Source organism: Sceloporus undulatus, chromosome 5 (assembly GCF_019175285.1).
Source record: "Sceloporus undulatus isolate JIND9_A2432 ecotype Alabama chromosome 5, SceUnd_v1.1, whole genome shotgun sequence".
In the NCBI taxonomy this organism is placed as follows: Eukaryota; Metazoa; Chordata; class Lepidosauria; order Squamata; family Phrynosomatidae; genus Sceloporus; species Sceloporus undulatus.
The window spans coordinates 129405409-129424851 of NC_056526.1; the positions used below are offsets into that span (position 1 = coordinate 129405409).

General features: G+C 38.5%; 1 protein-coding gene across 1 annotated transcript in view; it reads left to right on the forward strand.

Moving 5' to 3' along the window:
- ENPP6 (ectonucleotide pyrophosphatase/phosphodiesterase 6) overlaps positions 1-19173 on the forward strand; it is a 42349-nt gene extending 23176 nt beyond the window's left edge. Inside the window, 6 exon segments of the mRNA XM_042466576.1 lie at positions 4102-4229; positions 5832-5973; positions 9886-10065; positions 11991-12128; positions 17011-17134; positions 18841-19173. Of these exon segments, the coding sequence (XP_042322510.1) occupies positions 4102-4229; positions 5832-5973; positions 9886-10065; positions 11991-12128; positions 17011-17134; positions 18841-19046 (918 nt within the window). The 3' untranslated portion in view covers positions 19047-19173.
- Positions 19174-19443: the final 270 nt, after the last annotated feature.

Below are 19443 nucleotides of genomic sequence, written 5' to 3' on the forward strand. Positions count from 1 at the left end.
GGCTGAGCTCACCTGAAGGTGAGAGGTTTGCACTAAAAATCATATTGCACCAGATACTCAATATGACTGAATTATATGCTTTCTCCCTACATCCAACTAGATCACTCTTTCCCAACTTGGCACCTTCTAGAGATCTGGACAGTGCCGGTGGTCATGAATCTTGCACGCGCTGTCTAAAACATTTGGAAGGTGCTAAGTTGAAGAAGTCTGGTCTAGATAGAGAATTTACACACCCTGGTTGGAAATGTATATGCATCACATGATGTCCCAAAACAAATAGCAAATTCAGCATATGTTCACGGACAACTAATTTGGAGTTAGCAACTTGTTGGTCATTACAGATTTTTTTAAAAGAATAGAAAAGGGATTAAATTCTGTTTCTCTTTTTCAGGCATGATCATGGTCATATTTTTAAGTGAGCATACAACTACTTCACTTTTAGGAGCCTGCGTGTCAAGTCTGGATCAATAATAGAAATATGAGGGGAAAAAAATAAAGACAATCGCAAATTCCATTCCCTTTTCCCTTTATGCAAGACATTCCCCAGATCATTTGAGCAGGTCTGGAGGCTTTAAAGAAATCTGTTATGACATTCCGCATCCAGCTGTTAAGCCAATATTTAGACATGCAGTTTGGAAAAGAAGAGGTTCAAGTCCTTGTGTCAAACATTTAAAGATACATTTCATTATAAAAGGGGTGTATGTGTGAATAGCTGTACTTTAAAAAAAGCTTCATTTGCAAATTATTTTCTAAAACTGATATAATACAAACAGTGCAACATTGTTGTACTTTGCCTTCATGTCACTTTTAATTTATGGTGACCCTGTGTATGAGAGACCTCATTTGCTCTTGTGAACTTAGGCCTGTGGCTTCCTTTATTGCATCAATCCACCTATAATAAAATGGTCTTTCTCTTTTCCTATTTTTTCCCCCACTTTACCAGCCATTAACATCTTTTCAAAGGCTCATGCAAGTAACATCCAGAAATACTTTTAATGTCCTGTTAATTCATCTTCTAAAAATTTGTGTAGTAGTTACAATCATATTTAGTGAACAAAACTCTGTTTCAAGAGTACTCAGCCTTTGGGTCTATAGATCAGTGGTTCCCAAACTTTGGTCCTCCAAACATTTTGGATTTGTGGTCCCAGAATTCCTGTTTGCCAAGCTAGCCGAAGGACCAAAACACCTGAAGGTCCAAACCTCTGTTTTAGATGTCTTAGACTTCAGCTCCCAGAACCCTTCACCTTGGTCTAAGATGGCTAGTGTGTCTGAGAACTGTCATCCAAAGAGGCTGGAGAACCACATTTTGAGAACTACTGTAAAAACAGAATACATCCTAACTATGGGTCAATTTCATTTCTATTGAATTGCACACATTAAAAATATTCCAATGTGCATTGCATTTTGAAGGGATGAGTAAAGTTCAGAATGATAACACAAGCCTGTTAATGGATAACAGAGCCCTGGTGGTGCAGTGGTTAAATGCCTGTACTGCAGCCATTCACTCAAAACCACAAGGTTGTGAGTTCAAGACCAGCAAAAGGGCCCAAGCTCAACTCAGGCTTGCATCCTTCCGAGGAGGGAGCTAAAATGAGTACCCAGACTGTTGGAGGCAAAATTAGCTTACTTGCTAATTAGCTTACTTGTTTGGAGGACCAAAGTTTGCTATGATCTTTGGAATAGTGGTATATAAATAAAACAAATTATATTATTAAGCCTGCAATGACCTTCAGTTTTGCAGACTTTTGCAGTTCAACTGTTACATATGTTTTAGTACTACTCAGCATTTCCTGGTTTTAACAATCTTAACCTATGATCTTGAATTTAACAGAAACTAAACAAAGCAAGGAATGTCAATTACAGCTAGGGAAATATTTTCTCACAGACATTTAGCACAGCTGGGGAATCTGTCAACCCCCCCAACAATATCGCATTAGTTCATCCATCTTGGGATGCATGGACCCAGTAGTGTGTTAAGTATATAACCAAATAATATACACATTTTGAATATATACTGGTTATCACAGCTGCTGCTCATCTAACTTCTGCATAGGTATGTTTTAGCCAAAATTATTGAAATCCTTCTTACTCTAGAAGACCCTCCAGTAGGGAAACGATCAAAACTGGTATGCTTAAGAACATGTGCAGTCCATGTGCCATGTGCAGCTCCCCTTTTTTGTGGCCCTCCAATACTTGTAGAATGTTTGTCTTTTTAAAATATATATATTGTAGTTTGTATGAAAATTCAGCAGCAAAACAATAAATGCACTATGCTCTATGAGAAAAGGAACTTAATATACTATTGTCAATGTCATAGAACTTTATCACACAGGGAAAATCGGGTGTTTAAAAAAATTACTCAGGACATTTGCTCGATCGCGGGAAAGATTTTCCCATGATGTCACGATTAAAGAGGACCTATCCCAGAAAAAAACAAGAATGCTTCAGCAACAAATCATTCATGAGAAAATGCTGGAGCATTCTTTAATTACGATGAGTGGGAAAAGCTTTTCTGTGACCATGCAAATGTCCTGGGAAAATGCCTTTTAAACGCCTGATTTCCTCCCGTGTTATAAAGTCCATGGTCAGTACTATAGTCAGTATCATAGGGCAATCTCTTATTATATTCTTCCCCACTAAAGAAGCATTGTTTATACAAACACTATACTACTGGGACAGTTACCTTGTCTTTTGCACCTTTTTGGAAAAGTACATTGTATTCATATATATATTTAGGTGTACTTAGTTTGGAATGGATGTAAACCATCTCGGATCCTGTTCTGAGACAAAGGCAGTATATAAATAAAATAAAATAAAATAACCCTTGGAAATTGTTCCCCCCTGCTGTATAACTTGCTTCCTTCAATGCAACCAGCATTCAATGAGGGTTATTTTCTCATTCCCCAAAGAGGAAGTGGAATGCTCAGGTTTAAGTAGCACATGTCCCTTCCTGCTTAGGTAGGAAAACCTTGTTTATTATCCTTATTCTGCATTATATGTTCATTTATTCAGTGAAATACATATCATAGCACTATAGTTTCCATGCCCTTGGGATATTAAAAACTAGATTGCTTGTACATTTTGTTGCTGAGCAGAACCGCTATAAATACTAATATTACAACATGGTTCTCTTGTGTTTAGAGCATACACACAGTTCATTTGCCATAGGTTTCTAGGGCTTCATACATTGTGTTTTGTTGGGAAAAGCTTCAGGTGACAAAAAGTTAACTGGCGTAAAATAGATTAAGATTCTGTGAGGAAATAGATTCAGCAGTTCAATAAACCAGTTCCATTAGGAAGAAATGCAACTAAATGCAAAAGATTTGGTAAAAGTATTAATTTTATTAATTTTATTTTAATTAGACTTCAGGTCTGCAGTTAGCTTGGTCAATAATTCTGAGAGCTGAAGTCCAAAATACCTGGTGGACCAAACTTTTAGGAACCATTGGATTACACAAATACAAAATGGGCACAGTTTTTGGCAAGCTGCGCTTTTTTTCTCAATAGCTGGATGGCTAGATAAACAGACAAACAGACAGATGGACAGATAGACGGACTGATAGTTAATAGATTCAACACATTTTTCTCAAAGAAAACTCCTTTAATCAAGGTTTAATCAAGTTACTATAAATCCTGCAGTGTTTAGTTTAGGATATTGAAATAACATAATCACCATCATCGCTGTCCTCATTTTTGCCACCCATGCCATTCTTTCTCCTTTCCCCCAGGACATACAAAAAGTTACTACTGAAATATTCTTAAACTACCAATAGAATTAAAAGCAATTTAAAGCAAAAGCCATCAAATAAAGATGGCACAACACGTCATTACATTTTAAAAAAGCTATTGGACGTATTTAGAATTAACATCTAAGGTTTCTGATAAAATTTTGAATCTCAGATGGATGTTTTCATAGTCTGTATGTGCACATGCAAACACATGGACTTTGTTTTGCCTCTTGCAAATTCTCACCTCATCATAATTTTGATTTCAAAGTATTTAATTGTTAATTGAACTATTAATTCAAACTGTAAGGGTGGCTAGGAAAAGACCGTGCCAATTTGTCATTTAGCATTTGGAATCAGAACAAGCCATAACAACCAATATTCCTTTTTAGGATGTGAAGTTGAAATCCTTGGACACCGACCTACTTACTGCTTACCATACTATAGTGTTCCAACAGATGCCAATTTCTCCAACGCTGTCAATAATGCTATTGAGTCTTTGAGGTAAAGATACCAAAATGTTTTGCTTTGATTGACTGATTTGGTAGAAGGAACTCTGCTTCTGTATAAGAATAATAGCACCATGTCATTATAAAGGTAATTGATTCACTCCAAATTTCCTTTGTTATATTTTGTCATTTGAGCGGCAATCTTTATCAAGCTAAACTGAAAACAGGAAAATTGGGTGGCTAGGTGGGGGAAAGTACAAGATAAAATTATAGTGCTTTAGTTCCAAGCAAACTTTTAAGTTCCATGTTGGGTTTCCTTTGCCAAAAGATTTTAGCTGGCCCTAGAACATAGACAACGGATGTTGAAAGTGTCACCTTACTGAGCAGCAGACATGTAGTACAAAATATTTTTGTTCCGGATTAGTTTATCTTTGTTTTCTGCAGATCCCTCACAACACTTAATAATTATTTGATCATGTATCTGGTCAAATGCTTTAACATTTTCTAATGTAATTAGTGCTATGCATTATGGAAGCTCTAACATTAGTTTGGCATATAAGGGGGAGTTATGCTTCATTATTTAATGCAAACTTACTGCTTGCTTGAAAGTCCCATCCAGGCTGTTCTATCAAGTCAGAAATCTAGCTGTCAGTCAGTTTTGTCTAATCTGGCATACTCCAGATGTACTAAATGATAACTCTGGCACTGTAGTTCAACATATCTGCAGGTGAGGGGGTGCAAGGCTGGGGAAAGCTGTTGCAAATTGTTGGGTAGTGTTGGTTTTTAGCTTAGTGTTTCACCCCAGAATAAAAGCAAAAAGCTGAACTGCAAATGTTGCATGAAGCTTCAATGCAATCTTCCTTTTGCTTGTCAAGTGATGTTTATGTGGCCTTTCAAATATCATTTTGATAAGTGTCCAATAATAACAAGTGTTGCTTTATATAGCACTTCTTAGAAAAGGAAGTGCAATTTTGTGTAATTTACTATATGTATCCAATAATCATTTGCACAAGAGTTTTGGTTCCTATATGTTTGTATTACTTTTGTTATATATAAAATTTGTTATTTCAGATTCATCATTTTTTGGCATTTGTTATTTCTGATTTTAATTGTACATGTTTTATGTGAGATCATTAGCCATCTTGAGCTCTTATAAGACAGGGAAGGCTCTAAATCAAATTAAGAAAGAAAGTACATAAACAAAATGTTGTTGACAATTATAGTCCCATCTTTATTACTTTGACATCACATCAGTACATAAATTTGGAGTTATTTTTGAAAGGCTGAACAAGACTGTTTCAGGGATCTATAGGTAGGACTGAGTAAAATGTAGGAGAGCCATCACTGGCAGGAAGGATCTGGTGATGGGAGGATGCAATCTGCTAAAGGAGAGATCATGATATCTCCATCTAGATTAATTTCAGTTACAATGTCTTCGTGAGAAAGGAGCATTACACAGAAAGGGTAGCAACCTGTGGGATATAGCATAGCCTGCACCTCTTATATTTGCAATATTTAGCAGCAGATAGCAGGAAAAACAGATGTCACAAGACACCTTAAGAGGAAATATGCTTATTTTACACTTCTTTTATTTTATGCTTAATTTATAAGGTTGCTTATTTTACATTTAACTCTTTTTGTGATATTGTTACTTTAGAAATGGCTCAGCAGATTTGGCAGCAGTGTATTATGAACGAGTCGATGTCGAAGGCCATCATTATGGCCCCTCATCTATTCAGAGGAAAGATACTGTAAAAGCTGTGGATAACGTTTTGTTCAGTATGACTAAACTTATCAAGGTAGGTATCATTTAGAAGCTACAGTGTCCTTCAGGATCTTCTCCATACTCCGCTGTTCCTCACTTTTATTCAATGTCATCAAGGGGTTTATATCTTGCTACATGTACTGTGGGCCTGCCATATTGGTAAGCTTGTCATTCACAATTTGGAGCTCTTGCAAATTGCTCCATCCCATGTTAGTCAATAGTGGCACATGCCCATGAGTGCACTGACACAAACAAGTGCACATCATTGCCCATTGACTAATATAGCCTTGAGCTCCCACATTTTTTCCATCAGTAGAGAGCCCAGAACCAAATCCCCACAGATGAGATGGCCTGGCTGTACTTGGTACAGTACATGAACATTCATGTCTGAAATGGTAATGTGCCTTATACATATTTAGCATTGCCAGATTTTCAGAATAGCAAGAAGTAACAGTTGAAATTCATGGTATGCAGGGCTGACAATCAGAAAGCAGCTATTAACAAGTTTGTATTCTACCTAAACACCAAATGAAAGTATTGATTTCAGTTAAACTAGCTATGTATGCCTCTCAGTATGAATATACTGTCCACATTAATAAATTACATGATGCATATATTTCTGTTTTTATGATGGGCTCACACACACACACACAAAAAAAAACCTCACAGGATTTTTTGGGTTTTCATTCAGTCTACATAAAAGGAAAAGTCTTCCAGGCCTTAAATAGGGTGCATTTATTATAATAAAGAACACCTGCCACCCCTCTAAGGGCCACCTGGCAATCCATGTACATATTCAAAATGTGTAAATGTAACTACTCAAACATAAAAGGAGACATGCATGTGCACTTAGTATCTTAGTGTCTTACTTATGTTTATCATAGTGGCCCATACTAGGTATGGTATTATACAGTGTGCACCATGTTTACTTCTGCAAGTGAAAAAGCCATAACTTGTTGCTGTGAATTTAAAAGATCCAGCAGATGAAGTTACTGTTTTACTAAAGCCCTAAGATTAGAAGGAGGACCACCATCTCATCAGTAACGTCAGAATGAAAGTGGATGGAAGAGCTAATAAATTCGGTGGTCAAATAAGAATAATCTGTTTATCTGCTCTAGCACTTCCAAGCGAAAGGCTTCCTTGCCCAAATCCCCAAATTTAGTATATCTGATCCTAATTAAAAAGTAATAGGTAAACGGTGGTTCTCTAGTGGGGGCAGTTGGGGGTTCCTTAATACTATCCATTGTCCCCTTGGACACCCACCCCGTTTTGGCCAAATCAAGCCTTTCAGAAACACTACCCAAAAGGGATGCTATAAAAGATAAGGAAGACAGATTACTAACTGGTTGGTCATTTGAGAGCTCAGCATGGCTGGGAAAGATCTCTGTCTGAAGTCTGGGACATAGATTATTGAGCTAATTGGGTACATATATGTGCTCATATGGTTTTTCAAAGAATGATAAATTCATGGACTGGAAATACTAAGGAAAGGACTGCTCGCTACTGCATGTTGGACAGAACCTCATAAATACTTTGTTGATATACTTTGTAAAAAGAAATTACTACAGCTACTATTGATGAAGAACCAACTCATGTTAATCCAGATTACATCATTTCATAAGCAGAACCAGCAGAAACCATGATGACACTTCTGCCTGCCTCTTCACAAGAGAGTGAATATGGGAACAGAGAGTACTGCATTGGCTTTAGGGTCCTTAAACTGTTAGCAGGGCTGCTGCCAGTTGATAGTGAAGTTAATGTTAGTCTGTTTCTACAGAAACAACAGAGACGTTTGGCCGATCTTTAAAACCTTTTATTGCCTGTTTGGGACCAGCCTTCCACATAAGAAATCCACGAACACCTCCGCCTTTTAAAGATTAGTCACTCCTCAATATCCACATGACACAACTATAGTACTTTGATGCCACATTAACTGCCATGACTGCAGAGACCTCTAGAGCTGTAGGTCAGGGGGTGATGCCTCACCAAACTACAAATTGCAGGATTTCATATGACAGTCACAGCAGTTAAAGTGGTATCAAAATGATATAATTTTGCAGTGTGGATACAACCACTGAAAAAAACTGGAATGAGTAGAGGAAGGAATGCCTTCTGTTAGCATTCTTGTGACTCTTCTCAAGCCAGTATATGGATTTCTGGGTTTAGCTCAGAAAGTCATGGTTGTATTTCTCAAGAAAGTTCCAATCATAAAGGCCCAGCTTCAGAGAAAGCTGGTGACACCCAGGTCTTGTTAAACCAACGAGATAAGTTAATTGTGACTAAGAGCAGATACAGGTGGCTTGGTTAAGCAGAAACTGGTGGTTTGGGCAGGCTTTGGGCAACTGATTGTCTATTGAACAAGGAGATTTTAATGGGAGCTGGACTTTTACCTTTGATGCTCATGTCTGATTTGTTGGTTCTTTTAATGAGATAATCTATTTAATTCTGTTTCAAAAGTGTACCATTTGAATTTTCAGCTGTATCTATTTTTAAAATACCTTGTGAGCTCCATTGTGTCTCAGTACTGAGAGAAAAAAAGGATACAAAACAGGAAGGAAGGAAGGAAGGAAGGAAGGAAGGAGTAGAGATACCATCAAAATCAGGTTCTTGGTGAATGCACACATCTCACCACATGGATCAGGAACACTACACTGCATGGTCTGCCAGTCCACACCACTAATACTCAGAATATAGAATAAAAGCAGAGAGACTCATAATCTGATGATGGCACTTCCATCCAAATCTAGGGCCTATTCATTCAATACAATTATAACACTATATTCCACTTTAACTGTTATGGCAACATCTAGTAGAATTCTCTGATTTAAAGTTTAGGGTGAGAATTTAAAGATATAGATATGTGAGTCTACAGAATCAAGTATGTGGAGAAATCTTATAGCACCTTTGAAACTAATGGCAAGAAAGAAGTTGGCAGCATGTGCTTTCATAGACTGAAGTCTACGGAAGCTCATGCTGCCAACTTCTTTCTTGCCGTTAGTCTCAAAGGTGCTACAAGATCTATCCACATACAGTTTAGGGCAAGGCATTCAGAATTCTTAGCCAGAGAGCTCTAGTGCCTTACCAAATGACAAATCCCAGGATTACACTGGATGTTGCCATAGCCTTTAGTAAAATATAGTGTGCTAGTGTGAATATGTAATGTGAATGGGCCCCCTGTATTTCAAACATGGAGAATCGCTGTGTGCAGGGATTTCTCAGGCAGTCCACAACTTCTTTTAGTAATCAAGGATAAGAGACCATTTGAACTATGGAAACTGAACTCTGAAAAGTGTATTCCATCTCAAACATAAGTCTCTTTGATTTTAGTTCAAATAGAACCAAGGGCTCTGCTAGACAGGGTAAAAATACCAAGACATATCAAAACCATATGCTCACTTCTCTTCTTCTTCTTTTTTAGAGGTTTTTTTTAGTGTTATGGTATAATAGTGCAACACGGAAATAGCACTACTAAACTATAACAGATTTTTAAAAAACCAATGCAGATTAAAAATCAGAAAGGAGAAAATTTGCTCTTCATAGACCACCTCAGCAAACCATGTCCCATTTTAAAGAAAACCTTGAAGAGTTCTAGTGCAAATCCAAGAAATCATAAAAAATACCACCTGATAATAATGACACTAGTACACATGGAGGTGACAACAAAAGGCAAAATCCAGCAAACCTCTAAGAGCTATATCATATCAACTCATGCTTCTTTAGACCAGTCTAGAAGAGCTGTAACTTTATCTGGATCTTTTAAAACCAGACATCAGCATCAACTCAACTGGAAGTGGTGGAGGATGTGTGAAAAGATTACATCTCATTGTTCCTCTATTCCTATCATATACTCACTGTGCCGGTAAATGAATCTGCTTACCAAAGTGGAAATGGGGAAGCATTTTATGTCCTTTTCAAGCTATAATCATGGTCTTTACTATCTTGACAGGACAAGGGCCTGCAGAATGACCTGAATGTGATTCTTTTCTCGGATCATGGGATGACTGACATTTCTTGGACGGATAAAGTGATTGAACTGAAAAACTGTATCAACATGAGTGATGTTATACTACTGAAGGACCGAGGGCCTGTTGTAAGCCTGTGGCCAGTCAAAGACAAGCAGCTTGAGGCAAGGAAAACAGACACCTTTTCTCTTCCTTAATCCACCTTGTGCCAATCATTTTTTGCTTCACATCCAGTTCTGCCGCTCATCTGGACTACGCCCTGTCCTTCCTTGTGCATTCACAAATGTGGAAGGGAAAAGGAAGATATAGTGGAACCATGAGTAACTGAATCTCTGACCTCCCCGATACGATTTCAGAGGGAACTATTTCTTTCATATTGCTGCTAAACTGTTTATGACGGGACATCAGGGAAGGCAGTTGAGGGTCCACTGAAAAACAGAAACTAGGAAGACTGTAATCCGTTCTACTTATGACTCACAGTCATGTATTCATAACCTCAAACAGCGAAAGCTAGTGGCTCTGATGTCAGTAGAGCAGAGAATCTCCTCTGGGTTTTAAGATAAATGTTAAAGGTACTATCGAAAGGGCTGAAACCGTGTTATAACAAACAGTTATGCCTGCTTGAGTTTTGCAGGTTCTTTGGCACAGTTTCCTTTGCTTCATTCTTTAGATCCTTTGTTACATGTCCCTATGTTGTACCCTTGACTTATCCACAGACCATATCAGATTCCATCATTTTTCAACTTATACATATGATCAAATTATAGATGAGTATATACAGTATTTTGCAAGTGGGTGAGCTAAAGCCCACAGATCTCCCTCTTAAAAAAACCTCTATGTGATTTAAAAAAAAAAACAGGGCCCCAATCCTTACTGAAATTGCTCATCCCTTCTTTATATAGATTTATTGGCTGTAGTGGGGATAGCAATCCTTTAAAGAGCACTTTTGAACAGAAATTGATGATAGTTTTTTTGTGGGTTTTTCGGGCTATGTGGCCATGTTCTAGAAGAATTTATTCCTGGCATTCTGCCAGCATCTGTGGCTGGCATCTTTCTCTGAAGATGCCAGCCACAGATGCTGGTGAAACTTCAGGAATAAATTATTCTAGAACATGGCCACATAGCTCGAAAAACCCACAAAAAAACTATGGATGCCAACCATGAAAACCTTCGACTCGCATTAGAAATTGATTATGTTTGCAAACATGATTGACTCTTCAATGTGGATGAAGCTACCAAATTTCAAATAAATTTCACAGCTTGTAGGTAAGTTAATCACAGAATTTCAAGGTACTGGAGATTGTGCCGGAAGTTGGGGATGTGGAGCTGCTAAAGATTGTTGGGAGAAGTGATTGGTTTCTTGCCCTGTTTCGTTTTCATGAAAATAGCATCCATGGGCAATTAACTGACAAAGTGTAGATTAGCTATATGGTTTAGAGAGTTAGGATTAATAGATAATTGTTAAGGAGAAAACAAAATGAAAAGCCTCAGACTAATACGCATCTCTGTCCCCAAAACACTGTGACTGAAAGCAAAAAGGAAAGCATTGGTAAAGTTATCCCTTGGTTGGAAGCTATAATTGTCAGTCAAAGACAAATTCTTCTCCCTTCTACTACCCCAGGTTCTTCATATAGCTTGCTCAGGGTAATGTAACATTTTAACCAAGAAGTCTTCAGTTTGTCAGATATTTTTGGTACCTTTCAAAGTCTAAGACAGTCCAAGCTAATTCTCGTCAGATTGCTTTGGAGGGACTTCCAAAGTGTTCTTTGCTTCAGAAGAACCCCAAATATCTCTAAAGTGGCCTGAAGCAACTTAAGATTCATCTCATCTAAATCCACACATTTACAAAATGTCCAGTGATCCCCTCAAGTGTTCAGTGATGTTTGCCCTAAGAATATAAACTAATTGTCTTCTCACACTATGTGAACCAAATGGGTATATTACTGGATTTTCTGTTATAGAGTTTTCTCTCTTCTTGCCCTGATAAAGTTGATGGGACAATGTAATTTACACCAACAGTTAATGCTCATTCATGCTGGCTTGTTGTAATGATGTCCATTGAATTTTTGTAAATTTAATTTCTTTGCAGATATATAGCAAACTGAAGAATGTACCACATATGACAGTTTACATGAAAGAGGATATCCCTGCTAGATTCTATTATAAAAAAGGAAAATTTGTCTCTCCTTTGACACTTGTTGCTGAAGAAGGCTGGTTCATCACAGAGGTACATCACCTGTGCTAAGTCTGTACAATTGTGGCTCAACAGCAGAACACAACCAAGAATAATGATGAAGGCAATCCTCAACACATTTTGCTTTCTGACACAGGGCAGTAGATATTACCTTCACAACCCAAGGAGTCTGATATACCCAAATGTGGCCATGCTGTTTGGTTATGGGAGACAGAAGATCCCTCATGCATCTTTCCCTGTCTCTAGCAGATAAAAAGTATAGCAATTAAGAACTATATAACAATAAATATTTTGCCCTTTCATGACATCCAGAATCTGCTGCATGTAGCACCGATCCCATTCTGCCTAATATTAGGGCTGGCTCTGCTATTTGGCAACAAAATAAATTTATTGGAAACTTTAGGGAGCCAGCACACATGGTTGATGGACTATGTTTGTCTTAGCAGGTATACTGCAGGTTGTGCAGGCCTGTGTAACAGTGCAACAAGTCTGCCTGGGCTATCAATCCCTCCCTCCCATTTTAACTGCAGTATGAAATGTGAAATGTTAATACACACTCAGACTGGCATCCTATTAGTGACATTTGCATGCGTAAGTCCACCTTACACCCGTAAGTACCCTTTTTTTAAATCACTGCACAGGTTGAGCATTCTCTTCTACCCTCTGCAGCACCCAAAGCCCCACCAGGATCAATGGTTTTGCTGTGACATTATGTATTTATTTTATTTACTCTCAGAGCGGCTTACAATTATTATTATTTTTAATTAGATGCTTCTCTGCCCTCAGGCTGACAATTTAAAAAAGACATGACACAAAAAGAGAAGGGAATGGTGGTGGGGAAGGGATCAGGTCCAGCAGTTCTTCTCTCCCTCTGAGGCTTGACCCAAGGCAGATGGACTGGAGGGAGGGCTCTGCTTCTTAATGATAGCCCCCCTGAACTTCTACTCTGTGGCTAGTGGAGAGTGTGGCATATCAGAGATGTGGCTAGCTTTGCCCTGTGCCCAGACACAGAGTGATGGCATCGTCTCCCAAGACTCTGATGCATCTTCAGTAGAAGTTTTTATCGGTCTGTCTCTGGCTATAAGTCATAACCGGATGCCTTATCAATTCCTCTGTGGTCTTCACCTGCCACAAAATTGCTATTCAGGGGATTACTGCAGAAAAATTGTGAGTCTTGGAGGTAGTCAGCAGGGAGGCATAGCAGAGTTCTGTCTATGAAGTTTAACTTTAACTCTGCGCTGGGTAATATAGGACCTCAACCTTGGTGGGAAAAGATGAAATCACATTTCAATTCCAGAATATGTAAATATTTCTATTTTAATTAACATATTATAGGCCTGGTACAGATGGGCCCTTTGCGGCGTGGCCATGACGTGCTAGGGTTGCTTGGCAGCAGGGCACGCACATGCCCCACAACCCTAGCACGTCATGGGCATGCCGCAGGTGCGTGGTAACATTCAGATGGCGTGCACAGTGATGACATGCCAGAAGCGCAGCATCCACACCATTGCGCTGTCACTGGCGCTTTGGCACGGTGCAAGTGCGCCGCAGAAAAGAAGCCGCTTCCGCACGCTCCTTTTTTGCTGCGCAGCAGCACCATGCAATTTGGTTGCTACGGTGCTGCTGCGGAACAAGGAGAGGCGCCTCCCCGGCGCCTTTTTGGCGCTCTGTACCGCACCTTATTCTTTAAAAAAATTGCATTACCAAGCTCAGAATACAGTATCTTTCTTACAAACTTCATGAAAAGGTTTATTTTCCAAATGTTGGAAAGTCTGTGTGTGTGTGTGTCCTCATTTTTTATTTTTATTTTTTCTGTCTTTTGAGAATGTCTTCCCCTGCTGTTATTTCTTTTGGAGCCCCATTATTATTTCATTATCAACCGTTACCTCACTATCAACCAAATAAAAATTATTTTTATGTTATCACAATTGCAAATCAATAATTTAATTTTGATTTTCACCCACCAAAATGACTTCAAACAGCTGCCAACATTACTATATTATATTTGCTTTCTTAATTTTTTAAAAAAGCATCATTGATGGAAGTGTCTTAGTAGCTTAAAGTTGTTTTTGAATCCTCAGTGCCTCACATTATTTTGAAAAGGTGAACATGGAGGTTAGACCATTTCTTTATAGTATATATAACTCACTTCAATATTTTGCATCTCAAAATATTAAGTCAATATATATCAGCAGTATGAGACACATGCTTCCAGTACTCTAAACCAAATTGATGATGACCAGTTAAAATGGGTTAATATAACATACAAATAATTGTCTATATGTCATTTCAAACTATAGGTTGAATATATCACTGGAGAGATAGGGAGATCTTTCCTTTTAAGAGTCAAAGCACATTTGGCTGACATTTATCACAAAAATACTTGGGCCAGCCCACAGGTCTGCTATATGGGGAAAGGACAACATCAAACTATTCTAGTGAAGCTCTTGGTTTGTAGTTGTGTGCCTTCAAGTCGTTTCCGACTTAACGGCAGACTAAGACAAACCTACATGGAGTTTTCTTGGCAAGGTTTGTTCACAGGCAGTGTCCTATTGTCTTCCCCTGGGGCTGAGAGCATGTGAGGTATCCAAGGTTATCCAGTGGATTTCATACTTCAGCTGGGAACTGAACCCTGATCTCCAGAGTCACAATCCAACACTCAAACCACTACATCTTGCTGGTCAAACTCAGCCTCTAGAGAAAGAAGACCAAGATGTTTATTGATCAATTAAAACTCATATTAGCATAAAAGTAGAGTTAAACACTGTTGTTTATCAGTGGAGCTCCTCAGACATGTAATATAAAGTCATTTTATTTAATGGGACTTGAGCATCCACAGAGTTTGGTATCCATGGGGAGGGCGGGGGCTGTGACTAAATCCCAGTGGACACCTAGGGCTCAGTGTATATGTCCTTATCTCATCTGTTGAATCTAAGATTTGTACTTTTGGAAAGATTCATGATTTCATCAAAATGTTATATACTGTACAACCACCACCTCCATTGATGATGGCCTATTCAAATTCCCCTTTATGGATGATGCACGGTTCTACAACTGACTAATGGCTCTAGTCAAGAATGATGCCTCTACAATATATAGCAGGGGTAGGCAAACTTTTTGAGCCGGAGGCCGGGTTGCTGTCCCTCAGACAACTGGGGGGCTGAAGCCAAAAAATAAATAATAAAAAAAATTTTTTTTAAAATTAAATAAATAAATAAACCTGGACAAATGTAGGACAAAAATTTCAAGTGGAAGACACTTTTTTTAAAAAAATGGAGGACACGCCAAAAAAAATTGCTGATTTTTTAAAAAAATGTTAATATAAATGTATGTTTCGGAGGCTTCTATAGACAATTACCCCCCTTACCCGCCGCTTGCCCCCCCTTGCCTGCTGCTTGCCCCCCCTTGCCCGCCTCCTCCTGATAGGCCAAAGGCCCCACGCCCTCACACGAGAGGCCAAAGGCTCTGGCGGCAATCAGTGGCAGGACCAGGCTGGGGCCGGTCCCAAGGCCTTGCTGGGCCGCATCCGGCCCACGGGCCACAGGTTGCCTACCCCTGATATATAGCATCTGTGTATTTGAAACAGTAACACGATACATTGGTCCTGGTCTCTATTTTGACTTTTTTTTTTTTAGCTTTCTGCTTCTATTTATGACCAGAATCCATGCCTAGAAACTGTCAGCACTGTATTCATTAAAAAAAAACAACCTTAAAAACTTAGGAACCCCTTGAGTGTCCATACATTTCTTTGTATCTAATTGTCAACAGATGTGCTAGATAATTTAACAATTCTAGCTGACAAATTAAATCTGTTTCCCTTCCTCTGTTTATTTACACTGACAGGGCTCAGAATGAGCAAAGGAGAAAATGGACGATCTTCCTACCAGCGGGCCCCTTCCGCTGCTGTTTTCTTTAATGCAGTTCCAGGAAACTAACTGTCAGTGGTCTGGACAGTATTAGGCAGTGCCTACCATGCTTGTTACCATTAATGTATTACGGCCTGCCAAGGCTTTCCTATTTCAAAAACACCCTAGAGCCAGCATGGCATTACTCAAGTTAAAACTTTCAACAGTACTAGATGTTGACGTTGGCTCAGCTAGTTGTGTGCCAAAAGCAAGAAATTAAATGACCCCTGCTCAGACTATTGTATAAACAGAATCAGTATGTGGATATATCCTGAGAATGCAGTCTAAAAAACAGCAACTTTTATTTTAGGTGACCACATGTAATACATTCAAATATGCTACAGGTTTTCAAACCAACTTGTCACCAGTCAGTCAGGTGAGCTAGAGGGCTAAAAAGTAGTCACATTTCTCAGTTAGATAGGTGGGTCAATGGAAATCATTTGTTGTTAACTGCCATCAAGTCAACTTTGGCTTATGGCAATCCTATGAATGAGAGGCCTCCAAGATCCTCAGTCATCAGTTGAATCTATCAACCTGTAATGTGGCGTTTCCCTTTTCCTACTGTCTTTTCTCTTACTGAACATTATTGTCTTTCCTAATGAATCGTGTCTTCTCATACCTCCAAAGTATGACAGTCTCAGTTCAGTCATTTTGCCTTCTAGGGAGAGTTAAGCAGAAGTGGGTATCTTCTGGGGGTCTGAAGACCAGACTGGATCTCCTAGAACATTTAGTGGGAGCTGCTCTAGATAAAGAATTAAGATTGTACTGTAACACGTGTTCTGTATTTGTTGCAGTGTGACTTTTTGTTAAAACAATTGGGTACTTCTTTTTAATTCAGTGTTATAAACTGTTCTTCCAAGAACATCAGGATATTTTCACAACAAAACCTCTTCTACTCTCTTCCTTCTTTTTTTCTTCTGCTTCCATGGCTCGCTGGTAGACTGTACAGTCACCTGTAGTCTGAGCATGTGTAAAATACTCCTTGTAAACAGAACTCCTATCTTTTGCAGAGCAGAGAAAACCTTCCATTTTGGGAGAATGGCACTGGAAAAAGGGACGCCTGGCAGAATGGTTGGCACGGCTATGATAATGAACTCATGGATATGAGAGGATTCTTTCTTGCATTTGGGCCAGGTAGGCATTCAGAGACGTAGATAAGCCTCCACCATTATTCTGTTGCAATTCTAGAACTGTGTTAATTGCGTATGGGTAATGTTCATTGTGCAGATGAAAATTTTGGAAAAGCAGATATGGAGTTACTCTACTTGTAGTTTTTATGTCTTCTTTTAAAGTGTTTGGTCAAATAACATTTATCTTGTTATATCACCATCATGTCCAAACAGTTTGTTCAAATGATTTCATTTTATGCTGCCTTGAGATCTTATAATAGCGGGCCAGACATAAATATTTAAATCAATAAATGTGTCTAGGTACAGGCCATTACAATCCACTTAAGGTACATAACTAATAAAGCCTCTTCCTTTTAATGCACTTCTTAGAGAGGACACACACAGAGAAAGGGTAACTCTTGAGTAATTTTTAATGTTAAATTATTTAAATCTTAATCCTAAATCTGTCACTGGTAACAGCAATGTGCACAGAGTTGATTTTCTCAGATCCAGAGTAACTCAGAATAATGCAAGGCTTAAATGAAGTCTCAGGTTTTATTCTGTGTGTATTACAATCCATCTCAAACTATCTCCCGGTTATTGAATCAGATGAGCCATACCAGTTGTAGTGTTAGCATATTCAACTGCGTTTGATTTGCCTAGTATGAAGAACCAGAGCTGCTAATTATAATTGGGAAGATTCAGTTAGTTCTTTATCAAGTAAAATATAACACCAAGATGATGATAGGTAGTACTATACTTAGAGGCTCTGATAGTGTATCTCATTGTATGACCATAATTGGACATATTTTGAGGTAGCAGAAGGAAATGAAATAAAATATTACTGAACAAAACCACAAAAATGAAGGTTACGGTCACTAAAGATACATATTGAGCCATATTTTAGACGTTGTCTGCCATACAACTGCCATACAAGGAGATGTGGGACACAAAGCCAAGGTTAGTTTACATAAGTAAGTTTTGGCCTGATTCTCTCCAACGGTGATTCAGCACAGCAAGGACTCAAATGTAGTTGGGAGCAAACAAAGTTCTTACCTTGGAATCCATCCAACTGCATTCAGATTCCAGTGGGAAAAACTAGTAGAAGAGGCAAGAACAGCTTAAAGGGGCAAAAGTGAAATGAAGAGCCCGGTATATATTTAAAAGGAATAGGGACACAATACAGAATTAAACTGTTGCTTAAACAATAGCTCTGTGAGTATATCTGTACCTGGTGAAGGTTAGCAAGATCCAGATGTCAGAGTGCCAGGCTCAGAGAAAGTTTAAAACAGCTTCACACAGTAGATTGGTATAAGTGTTCATATAAAAGCCATAGGGGGAAAAAAGGTAAATCTTAAATGAAGGCAATATCCAAATTTATTCTTTTATTTATTTGCTATGTCACTTTATCAAATGCTTGGCCTAATGCAAAAACAAACCAAACATTAAATTCCATAGAAATTAGGGTGGGTAATACCTTTTCTTAGGACCACCAGAGTGGCACAATCTTTCAAAATTAATGAAACCACTAAAAGATTACAAAAGTGGCACACTTTAGTCATCCTAATAAAAAGGTGTCACTCATCTCAAATGTTTTGCTTTAACTTACAGAACACACAGGCACTATGTTATTTACTAACTATTAAACCCAAGAACAGTCCTATTTGTTTAGTCAGTATCGCTACCATGAATGACTCAAGTCTGAAATGCCTCATTGTCATTTTCTTTCAGATTTCAAGACTAACTTCAGAGCAGCACCAATCAGATCGGTTGATGTTTATAATGTTATGTGCAAAATTTCAGGGATGCAGCCAAAGCCAAACAATGGATCCTGGTCAAGGGTGGAGTGTATGTTAAAAAATAATGCCAATTTGGCAGAGATATTCCACTGGAGCAGCTCTGTGCTGTCACTAATTCTGTTTGCATTGTTTGTATAACAGACTTTGCTACTCTGGTCCCAATACAATGTTAGTCAGTGTACCCAGTGTTTTCCATCCATCACTTGAATAGCAGCATTAATAGAACACTATCTGGAGAAGAATATACAAATTGATTTCTCAAACATCCAGCGTACTGTCAAGTGTTTATGGGTCCTAAGAAACTAAACGTGGACTCCTTTAGGGGGAGGGCAGGGGCCAGCTTGTGTGCACTACCAAAGACAGAAAGACCAAAAACATTCACCAGCATCATTTAAAGTCCAAAAGCAATCTGCAAGTACACAGACAAATGTTCCAAGCAGTAACCAAATAAGCCACATGTCATAAGGGCACTGTTTTCATCATGTGCTTGCAAATTTTTCAGATTTACATTTATGTATATATAAAGGATGGGGCT